This window comes from Amblyomma mixtum, chromosome 4, assembly GCF_055824585.1.
Source record: "Amblyomma mixtum isolate Tamu chromosome 4, ASM5582458v1, whole genome shotgun sequence".
NCBI classification, from domain to species: Eukaryota; Metazoa; Arthropoda; class Arachnida; order Ixodida; family Ixodidae; genus Amblyomma; species Amblyomma mixtum.
This window is the reverse complement of record NC_143015.1, coordinates 144,291,787-144,305,168: the sequence shown is the minus strand read 5'-3', so window position 1 is coordinate 144,305,168 and position 13,382 is coordinate 144,291,787. Positions and strand designations below refer to the sequence as shown.

The 13,382-nt window shown below is 48.7% G+C and overlaps 1 protein-coding gene across 8 annotated transcripts in view; it reads right to left on the bottom strand.

The window, feature by feature from the left end:
• LOC149348587 (uncharacterized) overlaps window positions 1-13,382 on the bottom strand; it is a 176,909-nt gene that overhangs the window by 146,769 nt on the left and 16,758 nt on the right. For 7 of the 8 annotated variants that reach the window (XM_089588204.1, XM_089588203.1, XM_089588206.1 and 4 more), the window contains exons 11-17: window positions 11,821-11,976; window positions 10,558-10,687; window positions 9,712-9,820; window positions 7,838-7,948; window positions 7,040-7,130; window positions 4,733-5,878; window positions 14-203 (exon numbers count right to left, since the gene is read on the bottom strand). In XM_089588204.1, coding sequence (XP_089444330.1) covers window positions 14-203; window positions 4,733-4,836 — 294 coding nt within the window. In that variant the 5' untranslated portion in view covers window positions 4,837-5,878; window positions 7,040-7,130; window positions 7,838-7,948; ... (1 more) ...; window positions 10,558-10,687; window positions 11,821-11,976. The remainder of the gene's footprint in view (window positions 1-13; window positions 204-4,732; window positions 5,879-7,039; window positions 7,131-7,837; window positions 7,949-9,711; window positions 9,821-10,557; window positions 10,688-11,820; window positions 11,977-13,382) is intronic. The other variant, XM_089588205.1, reaches the window with a different exon arrangement.

Here is a 13,382-nt window from a genome sequence, read left to right as displayed (position 1 = left end):
ATCCTCTCTTCACCTCGTGCACCGCAGCTCTCTGCAAGTTGCCGGGGATGCGCTGGTTGAGGTCGCATCCGTGGCGCTGCGCTGCTGCGACGCTGCCGTGACGAAGCCAGAGTGGGATGCTCCGATAAGATTCAGTGCGCACCAGACGCTGTGGCCACCATTGGCTTCCAAATACCCACTGGCTTCCAAGGAAGACACCGACACTGGAGGAGACAAAGACGAGATCCCAGAATGCTGTGGTTAGACACACAATTCGCCATGTATAACATAATATTGCAGGCTCTGCAGTCTGATGTGCAGAGGTTCGAAGACTGCGCGAAGCATGAGCTATTTAAAACCCGTTCAGAGCAAGAAGCATAGTCATTCTCTCTGCGAACTCGCTGGGTAGAAGCTCAAATTGACATCCTGGAAAGCTGCACCGCATAGAAGACACAACGAAACAAGGAAAACCCAACCGTCTCGCTATCGAAAAGCCCACGTAAGTGGACTCTGAAGAATAACGTTGGAATATCGCTTTTGCGGGCAGAAAATCAGAGTGCCCACGAAGTAAAAGTCTTTGTCAAAAGTAATAAAGCTGCACATTTTTCTTCTCAGTCGTTTTTTGAAGCTATTATGCAAACCCTCAAGCTCTTAATCTCTGTATGGTAAGGAGAACCACTCTTCTCACCTTCAAAGAACTTTTTGATCCTTAGGGAAGCCGTGCGGGTTCTGTTATACGAATGAGAAGCAAACCATGGAGCCTAGTTACTTTTGACAAAGACTGTACGTCTATAAGCCACCTCAAAACGCAAACCTAGTTGATTTATTGAATCATATGAGTAGGTGTTCTTTCCAAAAACATAAAAAGATAAAATATTTCTGAGCATCATTTTAGTGGCGCAAGGGCACCGCCGTCCCAAACGATGACATTTTTAACTAGTAGTTTGGTATGGCGGAAGCGGGTGGCGGAAGTGGATGGGGTCAGAGACCCCTTTCACGAAGCACATGCCCAGCTTTCCTGGACGGTCAGCAAGGAGCGCCACCTGTTGTTCGCTAGGACATACTTTAAGCCTGTCGCTTAGAAAAAAATTGGCGGGGGCTTAGCTTTGCTTAAGCCTGGTAGGCTGCCAAAGCAGGTGTTTTATACTGCATATGCAGCGCCTCTAATGGGAAGAGCGCGGCGCGCCGTGCCAAGCGGCCGCCGTTACCCGACGAGCCGAATTCGCAGCCCGTCTCTCGCTCCTGGTATCACGTCACGCTAAACGTCACTAGGCATGGTATGACGTCAGGGGTCATTCTGAAGGTCAAACGTGGCAAGTAGCCGCCGCTACGCGAAAGGCCGTTCTTGGGAGTAGTATTGCTTTCGCAATAAAAATTGGCAGTGTCTTAGCTCTCCTATGCCAGGATATACATAGCAGAGCAGGAGGCGAGAGCGAGGTATGCACATCTCGGTGGACACCTGAACCAGAGGGAAGGCGAATACCGCGCTTTAAGCTAAATGGCGATAGCGACAGGTGTGCGCTGCATGCGTGCGCTGCATGCGTTGGCATTGGCAACGTTGTGCTAGAAACGGGGCGCTGAAGGCATAGGCCGTCGGTGTTCTTTGTGTTCATTGGCGTTGCCGTCAACGTTTTACACTCCGATCATTTTAAGGAAAGGCAGGCGAGCGCGCGCGGCGAGGCACGCCAGCTGTGCGTAGTGACGTCACCAGCTCCTCGCGCATGCGCAGCACGGCTCCCCAAGAGCCATGCGGAACTGCTCAACCTCGGCCAGTGCAGCTCACGCTACAAAACCAGTGTGCTGAACATGGTGATCATGATTGTGGTGTTTTCCTTCCAGCTGGAAACTCTGACTTTCAAAATGGGTGGTGCACTCAAAGCAATTATTTTAAGGATACGGGAAAGCAATGCGATGTATAGAGAGTTCTAAATTCCCGCCGTGCTTTTCGCCGTTCAGTGCCACGCGGCATGTGGTGCCAGCCGTGCAATCTTAATGCTTGTCCAGATTTCATGGGCTTGCTATACCCGAGAGAAAGCCGAGAGCTAGGTCAGCCTTTATAACCATTGTAACGGCCTAAAGCGACTCAGTCTATGAGGGACGCCGTGGTGAAAGGCTCCGCAAACTTCGACGACCTGAGATTCTTTAACGAACACCGACATCCCACAGTACACGGACTCGAGCTGAAGCTCAAGCCACGAACTTCCTGACTACCAGAGATCCCATGAAAGCTTTGTCCTTCCCCATTCCTGAAACCAGCTCTAACCCTCACGCACATTCTCCCGTTTCGAGTAGTTCAAGAACAAAAATGCAGCTTGCGATACCAGGACAACCCTTTTGACAGGAACCTTTTGAAGACGGGGAGTGTGTTGTTGCCATAACACACTGATTCAATGAATTAAATAATCCTGTAAAGTTAATTCGCATATTGAGTGTTGTGATGTTTTCGAATGCTTCTTTTATTTCACTGAAAAAATGATTCTCAGCAGTGTAGCTGTAGCGTGCTCTCTCCCATTCAAAAGAACAGCGGTTCGATTCCGCTTGACCTCCGTTTCCTTTTCAGCGAAACTGCTTCGCTACTTCACTATACCCTCTCGACCAAACAGGATTTCCAGTCACGACGACGCCGATTTTAAAGTCGAATGGGACCTTCGAATCTATCAGGTTAAAAACTGATCCGCTGAAGAAGGCCCTTATATCCTCATTCCACTCGCCCCCCGTTGCACACGAAATGCACATGAGCGCAGCTATCGTTGCCTGAGCACGAAGAAGTTGAGCGAGCGAGATTCCCGTGAAAAAGGCGCGGATTTCGTTGCAGCAGTTCTCTTACAGTCTTAACGTCACATAGGTCCCTTCCCGCTATCCCTAAGATGAGGTACCCCCCTTAGTCATGGTGTTCAACAGTAAGATTTAATAGATTTTCAAAATTAGGCACCGAGTAGTTCGTGAAAACCACTCCGGCCGTATGTCATGCGGCCAGAAGTCCACAACGTAGGATTATACTTCTCTCCTCCAGGCCCCTAATTAAATGGAATATGTTAATGAACTTCCTAACCGCTGCGGCTACCATCAATTTTTATATCGAAAAAAATGGTGGCCGCATTTCTAGACTACTCCATCTGAAAGAATACTAGGCCACGTGTGCTCCGAGATTATCATCATCATCAGCTTGACTTCGCCTACTGCAGGAAAAAGGTCACTCCCAGATCTTTCGAATTATCCCTGCTCTGCCAGTTGCGGCCACCCCCTATCCTCGCAAACTTCTTAATCTCACCCGCCCACTTGACTTTCTGCCGTCCGCTGCTACGCTTGCCTTCTCTTGGAATACACTCGGTTACCCTCAAGGGCCAGCGGTTAACTTGCCTCCGCATTACATGCCCTGCCAGAGCCCATTTCTTCCTCTTGATTTTGACTAGGATTCGGACTAGGGTTTCAAGTAGGATAGGGCGCCGAGATATTCACACCCAAAGTCGCCACTCATTTCAGATAATTACGCATTCAAGGCGGCGGCATTCGGTGTGAAACTCTCCCAGTGTATGACGCAGCTGTTTCGCCGGACGTTTCGCCCAAAAAGTTAACAATCACAAACGTTTCCGTACCGGCGGTTTCGGTCTCAGTCTGCGCCAGCTCTGGAGTGCGCCTTGACGCCACGGTCGGCTGGCCAGCCTAGACTGCCCACACTCCTGGTAGCAGCGTCAGCGGCAGTGATTAGCTTTTCCTGTAAAGAACAAGTGGTTTCGGGGACCTCACAATTACTGGCGCTGGTGCATTTCGACGGCACTCAGTGGAGGTGGAAATGCCGAGCGTGTTCTTGAACAAGATTTAAAATCATATTAAACCATGTGACACTGAATGCCTGGGAACGACACTTCATTTGATGCTTGTGTCTGTACCCCTTTGACACCCACCGAAACAAGGCTCATCAATCGTCTGCAGACGTACTCCTAGAGCTCAAAAAGATACAAGCTAAAAGCTAAGAACTAACAAAGGCTTATCGCATGCCAGTAGTCGTACTGAAAATGGAATCCGTAAAGATGGTTTATTTGGCTGCTTTATGGAGATTGAGCGTCCCAAAACGACTTGGGCTATGAGGGACGTCGCAGTGGGGGGCTCCAGAAATTCGACCATCTGGGGTTCTTTAAGCACTGACATCCCACAGTACATGGGCCTCAAGAGTTTCTCCTCCATCTAAATTCGTCAGTAGCGGCCGGAATCGAACCCGCGTATTTCGCGTCAGCAGCCGAGCACCGTGACCACTGACCCACCTCGGCGGCGAAGTAGTCGCGTGCAGGAAGCCGTTAAATGTGCTCCTTTTATCACAGTGCCAGTTTTAATACAACGGAATTATAGGGCTCATGAAGAGGAAAATGTGGCATTGCCATTGCCAAAGTCCGATGGTGCGTAACCCCATGTGACCTCATGATGCCATCGCAATGCCTACATCGTCAGCAAACAAAGAAAAAGGGTCAATTTCTCCCGAAGTGGGCCACGAACCCAAGCCAGCGCTGGCCACTTCATCAGAGCACTGCGCTGTACCTGCAGCACAGCACCCCGCGCGCTAAACTGTCATTCTCTTACGGCAGGGAATGCTAAGGAATTACAGGGGCACACATCCGTCCAGCCCGGAATGTGGGCACTCAAAGTTGCCTCTAAGAGGCTTCAAAGTATGTCCAAGATGTCCTCCACTGCTCTGAGCTACCGACTACCTGATGCGTCTAACTGATTCGTACTCTAACTTTCGAAACGCCATACTCACCTCTCCTCGCGACGTGGCCCTGCAGAGGAGCTGCTGGCTTCTCCAGTGGTCACGCTTTGAAGCATCGCGCAGACCACGTGCACACCAGAGAGCACAGCTGGCATTTTTCACAGGGAGGCTGTGGCAGTCCGTTCCCTTTCCCAAGGTGCATCAGCCCACAGCCTGCGAAAAGTGAATACCCTTCTTAGTTTAATGCGTGATATAAAAGGCTTGGCGTGAAGTAATTGCGGAAACCAGCTAAAAATTGGTGCAGTACCCTAAGAGTTGACTGTGGAAGCCTTGCTTACGTATGGCGTTCACGCAACTCAGTCTGGAGTTGGGTTAGAAAGCAGAGCAAAACGCTGAGGCAGCGTAAGGCTATCGAGCGTTAGCAATACATGAAAGGAATATTGCGTCATTAGCCATCTTCGCTATATCCAGTACCGATTATTGCTATAGCCGGATATCTACTTTTTTGATGCCAACGTATACAGCGCAAGAGAAATTGTTGGACGCCACTTCGAATGTCTTAGGTTTGGAGTTTTCAAGTTACGGTTTGGAGAACCAAAGACCCTTGCTGCGAATCCCTAAGAAATCCCACGCTTTGATTCGATTAATAATCTTATGCTTCGTAACGCGCTGAATCATTTGATATCACCCCAAGCATTCTACTCCAGTTAGGTTGTCCGCAATCTCTGCACCAAACGGTAGCATCCGCCGGTTTCAATTGAATGACCTTGTGTTTCATACTAACGCCACCCTGAGCAATGCGGACTGCTCGACCAAAAGCTCTAAAAGCGGTATTTGCCTCTTGTATATGTCTTCTTCATTTCTATGGAATGTTTGTCTTATAATGCGTCGAAGCAGTGGCGTCAACACGATATAGTTTTGCCCCTAGCAATCTTCGCGTCTCCACGAAATGCAGGGCGCCGCAAGGAGAACACTCACGCGCGCCACCCTGCGGCGTATGTGTTAGTCACGAGCAGCACCGTCTCCTCACCTCCTGCACCGCAGCTGCCTGCAGTTGGCGGCGGATGCGCTGCTTGAGCTCACATCCGCCCTAGTGATGCGCTGCTCTGCCGTGACGAAGTCGGTGTGGGCTGATGGGAGTCTAGTGCTCCACAGGGGCACTGGGGCCACCATTGGCTTCCAAGGAAGACACCCAGACTGGAGGAGACAAAGACGAGATTTCAGAAGGCAGCGGTTATAGTCTGCCATTTGCCTATGTATAACAAGATGAGAGATATCGACGGGACTGCAGGCTCTACAGTCTGGTGTGCAGAGGTTCGAAGTGTTCGCGAAGCATGAGCGATTCCAAAGCGAGCAGCATAGTCATTCTCTTTGCGAACTCGCTGAGTGTAAGCTCAAAGTGACACCCTGCAAGGCTGCAGCGCATAGGAGATACAGACGAGACAATGAGCGAAACCCAATTGTCTCGCTATAGGAAAGACCACTTAAGTGCAAGGTTTGAAAATCTCTTTGAGGGCAGAAAATCAGACAGCCCACGTAACTATGACAAAGTAAGAAGAACGCCTACATGTCTCCTCACAATGCAAGCCTAGTTTATTTATTGAATCACATGAACAGGCGTTCTTTCCAAATACATAAAAACGCGAAATAATTATGAGCATAGATTGCACTTAAAAGTCTGCTTAAGATCAGAAAGGCGAAAGCCTTTCCCTATCCTTCTCTTCTCCCTCCAATTTTGTATTTTTTGGTAATTTCTTTGTTTCTACTATTTTCATTTCTTTATTTTTTATTTTTACCACTGTTAGCCTTGTTTTCTATTTTGGTTTATATTCGCGCTTTTTATTATTTTTTGCGGACGCTACTCACGAGCCATGAAAGGACTATTTAGCCAGTTGGATTGTTATGTGGCTAGTGCTGGATTGGCTATGGATCTGCCTTGTCGGTCAAACGCCCCTCATGAGCCAAGAAAGGCTTTCGGCTTAAAGTCTTGCAGCCAACAAGTCCGTTTAGGCAGTTTTCTCTAGGAGCGAAGCACATCGGTCCAATGGAACAAGCGGAGGGTGGTGGCAGTGTGGCCTACTCGAAAAGGCGATAGGTGGGGAGACGGCAGAGAGCATCCGAATTGAGTCGAAACACGGCACGAGAAGAGTGCGAACCCGAATAGGGTCACAAGTCAAACAGTAAGGCTCATTGGAGGATTTCGTTTTCCCAAAGTAGCAGAAAGGTCCCAAGGAATCAGTTAAAACGGATTTGGCACTGACTCGTGCAGCGATCTCTTCGACGCTTGCCTTATCGCTGTGAAGTGCTATGCCACTGAAATGCACCTGGAGAGCAGTAGCATCGTGGGTATCAGCTTACCGACGGGGTGGGCACCTGAGCCTCCGACGAAACCAGAGAGCACCGCTGGCGGCCACCACAAGTTCATCATGGAGAGCCGTTGCCAGGCAGTCTGCGGCAAAAGAATGCTTTGTTCAGTTCAGCCGACACGGAAGACGCCAGGGGTCATGAACTCAATGAATGCATGTAGCAGTCTTAGTATCTTTTTTGGCGATGTTCAATATCAGCCTGACTACGTCCACTGCAGGGCAAAGGCCTCTCCCATGTGTCTCCAATTAACACTGTCCTTTGCCAGCTGTGCACGCCATGTCCCCGCAAACATCTTAATCTCATCGGCCCAGCTAACTTTCTGCCGTCCCCTGCTACGCTTGCCTTCTCTTAGAATCCACTCCGTTACCCTTCAGGACTTGCGGTTGTCTTGCCTTCCCATTACATGCCCTGCCCAAGCCCCTTTTTTTCCCTTTATTCCGACTATGATGACATTAACCCGCGTTTGTTCCCTCACCCACTCCGACCGTTAACGTTGCACCTATCATTTTTCTTTCCATAGCTCAAAATTCGAAACAGCTGCTCAGAATCCAGTAACTCCTTCGCTTGGCTTCAGCTACTGTTGGAAGTGGTACACAGCATGGATCCCTGCAATTAAAGCTGGAAGCTGACATGCCTCATTATAAACTTGCGTTGTCATCGCACTTCACACGCTCATTTGAGGAATCCATGACCTCACACGCATAAGGTGTGTTTATAAGGGCGGACCGACAGAATTTGAGCTATCTGGCGGTGTGTTGGTGACATGAACGCCACCCCTCGGATCCTTACCTTCTGTGCCTGGGCAGCCTTCTTCCGTTGCGCAGGTGACTTCTCCAGGCGGCTGCTGGACGGTGCGGAGGCGATCTGGCCACGCTGTGGCTTCCGAGAAGGGCACCCAGTCTGGGTGAAAGAAGGCAAGCGAAAGGTAATAAACGCACAAAAAAAGGTGGGCATGAAACAGAGATATAGCTCCACTTATTAATCGGCTCATACAAGGATGGAAAAGTGGAGTTGAGGGAGCCGTGCGCTTCATAGCAGATATCGAGATAACCCAGCCCGAATATCGCGCAGGTGCTTTCCTTGCCTGAATGGCCGCGCTGTTTCGTCCGAAGGCAACAGCTGCCTGGTGAATCCGGTACCTTATTGAGAAGCTCAGTTGGTTTACTACGAAGAGAATCGCCGGAGCTGCTTTTAGACAACCCAATTCAGGTCCGCACATACCAACATAGATTGTATACTTTAAGAGTTTACCTTTTTTTTGAGTCTTAAAAATTGGAAGCGACGTTGGTATGCGCTACCCGTTGATGCTTGCAGTGTTAGTGCTGAACTTATGGAGCAGACTGCTTCATTGATAGCGTTTCGAGCAAACAGTATGTGACTCCGGGGACATTGAACGATTCTGCCTAGTTTGCGCAGCATTACCAGAGTACTGTATTCGTCGCCGCAGATGCAGGGAGATGCGGTAGAGCTAAATTGGTGCTCCTCAGCCGGAAGCACAAAAACTGCCAAGTGAAGTGAAAAATGGGTGCGTCTTGCGAGGCTGTACTTGACAGATTTTCAACTAAACTCGCTATGATGTCGCCATGTTGACTGCATGGACTCGAGCAGAGAAAAGATAGGGCAGCCTTCCTCAAGAACATTTTCGCCATGACAGCAGTCTTTGTGATTGTCACAGATAATGTGTGATAAAATGTTCCCATGGAAAAAATTTCATGAGATGCAATTAGTTATCTAAAAGCGAAAAAAAAAACGCACTTAAACGTCAAAATAGCTATGGACTTCGGTATAGTACATGAACGTCAGAACACCCGCGGATGTCGATCTAGTGTGGACGTTTCGCTTTCCAATTGCTCCAATACGGGTCGCCGCTGTGATTTCGAAGTTTTCTGGGAACAAATTCCGTGAGTACCAGCCAAACGCATTTCAGCCTGATCTTTTCTCAGCTTCCTTGCAACAATGGTGAATATATGCAGTAGCTTCTTGCCCATAGACACCTGTTCCCTTCCCATGTAAAGTGTTGACCCCTTTGATTAATGTTATTAAGCACTTAAAGAACAAGCTGTGTAAAATGAGCTTTGACGCTAATATTATTAATGAAATGGGAAATGCAGTCTCAGCAGAGATGTAGTCAAAAGGAAAGGCGGGTCACTGGTCTTGACGTAGCCGTGCCCGCGAAACTCACCAACGGAATGGCGCAATCTCAATTGCAACGTTTGGGGGTTTAACGTCCCAAACCGACAGGCTATGAGAGACTCAAATAAAGGCTCCAGAAATTCTGATCACCTGGGGTCACGCATGGTGTCCTGAACGTACACCTGAGGTTCTTTAACGTGCACTGACATCGCACAGTACACGGGCCTCTAGAATTTCGTCTTTATCGAAATTCCACCGCCGCGGCGGGATAGAACCCGCGTAGTTTGGATCAGCAGCCCAGTGCCATAAGCACTGAGCCAGTTCCAGGCTTTAAAAGCATGTCGTCGGTGTTTGTTAGACAGATCAGCTCTTTGAGGTCTGCGCTAAAATCCAAAATTTGTATTCAGCGTGCGCTAAGAACTACACCTGCGGGCATTCTCTGCGAAAACTTCGGAGCCTCACAGTCACAGTAGAATCGCTGTTGCGGCCCAGCCGCTCTGCATTTAATCTGCGCCCACTGGCGTACTCACGAGGAAGACATCGCAGAATCTGGAGCTCAGATGGGGGCCTCAGCACCGACGCGGTCCATCACACGACGGCCTCTTTGCAGACATCCCTGGAACCACGGCTACAGGAACCCTGGGGATAAAGAAGGAAGGATGGACCTCAGTCACGGTTCTCCACTGCAGGCGTACCCGCCGCATTAAGAACAGGCTAGCATAGATTAGATAACGAAACCTGATCATATGCTGGCTGAAACAACACCCACTTAGTTCATAAGGACACAGCAGGCAATGCTGTAATGGTCCGTAATTGTCTACCGCAGCATACTGCATACCGCATTGCAGGATAGATGCACGCAGGTACGGGAAAGGAGCATCGGAAAATGTGAGAAATTGTCTGATATAGGTTAATATATTTAGGGAACGTACAGCATTGGCCGCTGTATTAATACTAGGCTCGCCTGCGAATTTTATACACTACTCCAATGGAAATGATACGCCCGCTATAAGCCACGGGCTCCGCACCGAAACTGTCGCCAGGGGGCATTTAATTTCGCACATGCTGCAGACTTCGGCACGCGCACATTGAGATAGACCTAATATTTTTTTTCCCTTATCGTGACGGTTAGACTCAAGTTGGCAGTAGATGGTTTAAGGGATGATAGACAGAGAGAAAGATGGCTATGCCGAAAAGATAATAGTTTCAGAGAGCTGCTCTGACAGTTATGACAGGTTAATTTCCGACCAAGAGCCAGGAAATATGTCCTAGGTACTCTCTACTGATTCCTGCTACCAACTCCTTGACGCATGCTGCAAGTATTGCCAAGTGTTGGATCAGCGAAACGTTGCTGACTATCGGAATGCCATACGTACGCATTTGTCGATCGCCTTTGACGACACACGTCCATTGCAGGCCGTCAGAGGTACCGCAGACCAGAGAGCACCGCTTGCATTGGACACAAGGCAGCTGCAGGATTCTCCCCGCCTTGAGCCGACCGACAGCCTGTGGAAAGGGGATGCCCTGCTCTAGTTGAAATAGAAGGCGTTGCTTTTTCACGCATCTTTCATGCATTGCTATATGCACTCGCCTGAGAAAACCCTTTTTTTTTGTCTGCTTTGCCTTTAATTCTTGCTAATGTTGGCACCAAGACCCATCGCAAAATATTTTTTTGCTCTATAGTTTGGAGGAGTTTAAAGTCCCAAAATGACTCATGATATGAGGGACGCAGTAGTGGAGGGCTCCGTGAATTTCGACCATCTGGGGTTCTTTAGCGTACACTGACATCTCAAAGTACACGGGGCTCTAGAATAGAATATCTCCTCTAGGGGAATTCGACAGCCGCGGCCGGAATCATACCCGCGTCTTTCCGGTCAGCGGCCGAGCGCAATAACTGAGCCACTGCGATGGCTGGGGATCCCTAGAAGAGAGAATAGTCTACTGCCAGACATGTGAGTACAGCATGGTATATGGCGAACTATAGGGTATGGGAATCATTAGGTCGGAGTACTCTTGGACTCTAGTTGGTACGATTAACACAGCTATGAGTACTTGCTGCATCAATGCTTTGTTCGTACGCGAAGTAAACAGCAGTTCAGCTGAACTCACACTCTGATTACAGCGTATGGCGCATACATCGAATTACTCGCATGCAGAAAGCCGTTAAATGCGCTCCTTTCATCGCACTGCCAGTTTTAATACAAAGGCTTTATATTGCTCATCAAGCGGAAAATATGGCATCGTCATTGTCCACATCCGATGGTGCGAAAAAACACGTGACCTCATAGCGTCATCGGCAGTGCCTACATCATCAGAAAATAAAGAAAAAGGAATCCCTGGAAGTGGGCCTCGGATCCAATCCAACGCTGGCCACTTCATCAGAGCGCTGCGTAATCAATGCAGCACAGCACCCCGCGTGATTAAACTGGCATTCTCTACGCTGAAGAACGCTGAGGAATTACAGGGCACACACGCGTCCAGTTCGTAACTTCGACACTCAATGTTGCCTCCAAGCGGCTTCTAAGTATGTCCTAGATGCCCTCCGTTAGTTTGTGCTACCGACTACCTGACGCGTGCTCTAACTATCCCCGTGTGTAGCGTCATCCAAGCGTTGCTGAATTTCGGAACGCCATACGCACCTCTTCTAGCGAGGTGGTCTTGCAGTGGAGCAGCCGGCGCTGCACCCCTACTCGCCACTTGTCACCCTTTGAAGCGTCGCGCACACCAGAGAGCACAGCTGGCGTTTTTCGCAGGCTGGCTGTGGCGTTCCCTTCGCCATCCCAAGGCCCACCAGCCTGCGAGACGTGAACGCCCTTCTTAGCTCAGTGCGCGACGTAAAAGGCCTGGCATGAAGTCATTGAGCAAAGGAGCTGCAAAAAAGCTGCAGCAGCTGAAAAAGAATTCTCTACCGAAGCCTCGTTTACGCAGGTCTCGCCAGGAGCACTGGAAGTAGGTCCATTATTGGGAACGTATTGGCAAATAAATGCCTGTCCTGCAAATGACCAGGGTGAAAGCGTCCATTTACAATATTGGGCCGATTATTTGTGCTGGTCGGGAGCTTCCACGCCAGTCTCCGGTCGAGTCAGGAAAAACGGTAGTTGCCTTGCGTCTACGTCTGCTTCATTTTGCCTTCTTCATATTGGCGCCTATAATGCGCCGAAAGAGTGACATCAACACCACACAGTTTTCCTCCTAGCAATATTCTCGTCTCCACGATAAACAGCGGCCGCAAGGATGCATGGATGGATGGATAGGAGCGCCCCCTTGGAAACGGGGTGGTGGCAACTGCCACCATGCTCGGCTTTTCGTCCCTTATTTTTGTTCATGTCTGTCGAAATTTGAAATTCTCTTTCAATACGGTTGCCTGCACTTGAAACCTGATGTCACGAGTCTACTTTTGAGCCACCAATCTGCCAATCGCTTTTCGATAACTTCCCCTAGAGATTTGTTTACATGACCATAGTTCTCTCAAAAGCCCTAGGGGCTCAGGAAGAGTGACTGTGCCTGCAGAGACATCCGGGTGGATACCACCACATCAATCAATCAATCAATCAATCAGCCTTTTATTTTCTCTATATTAGAGAAGGAGACAGGACTAAAAGCTCGAAAGCTTGACAGAGGTCCTGCCCCCTTTTTTCACGCTGGCATTGCAACAGACAAGCGGCAACAAATTCTGCGCTATACATTATAGCACAAAAGAAAATAACACACCTTGAAAAAAAAGCAAAAAGTACCAACATAAAAATACATGCAGCGTCATGACACAAACTTGTTCAGAAAAAATTTCTTAATAACGATATTTGAATGCTGGAAAGGGTCAAACATTTCTTTGTTTAAGTTATTTAATAGCACTGGCAGCGTATACGAGATAGATTGTTGTGAGTAATATGCTCTAGGTGTAGGAACTAGCCACATTTCTTTATTTCTGGTTTGTGGAATATGGGTGTTTTTTGCAAGTTCTGCCAAATTACCAACATAATTTTCATTGCTCCGCGAAGCACTTTTGAAACTCATTAAAAGTCTGTGTTCGTGTAAAGCTAAGACTGGCAGGATTTCATATTTTAAAAAGAGGTCACTCGTAGGGAAACAATACGGAACACCAGCAATGCATCTCACAGCTCTTTTTTGGAGAAGATGTAACTTGGTCATGTTCGTGATACCAGTGGTACCCCAAACGATAATGCAGTATTGTAAGAGAGAT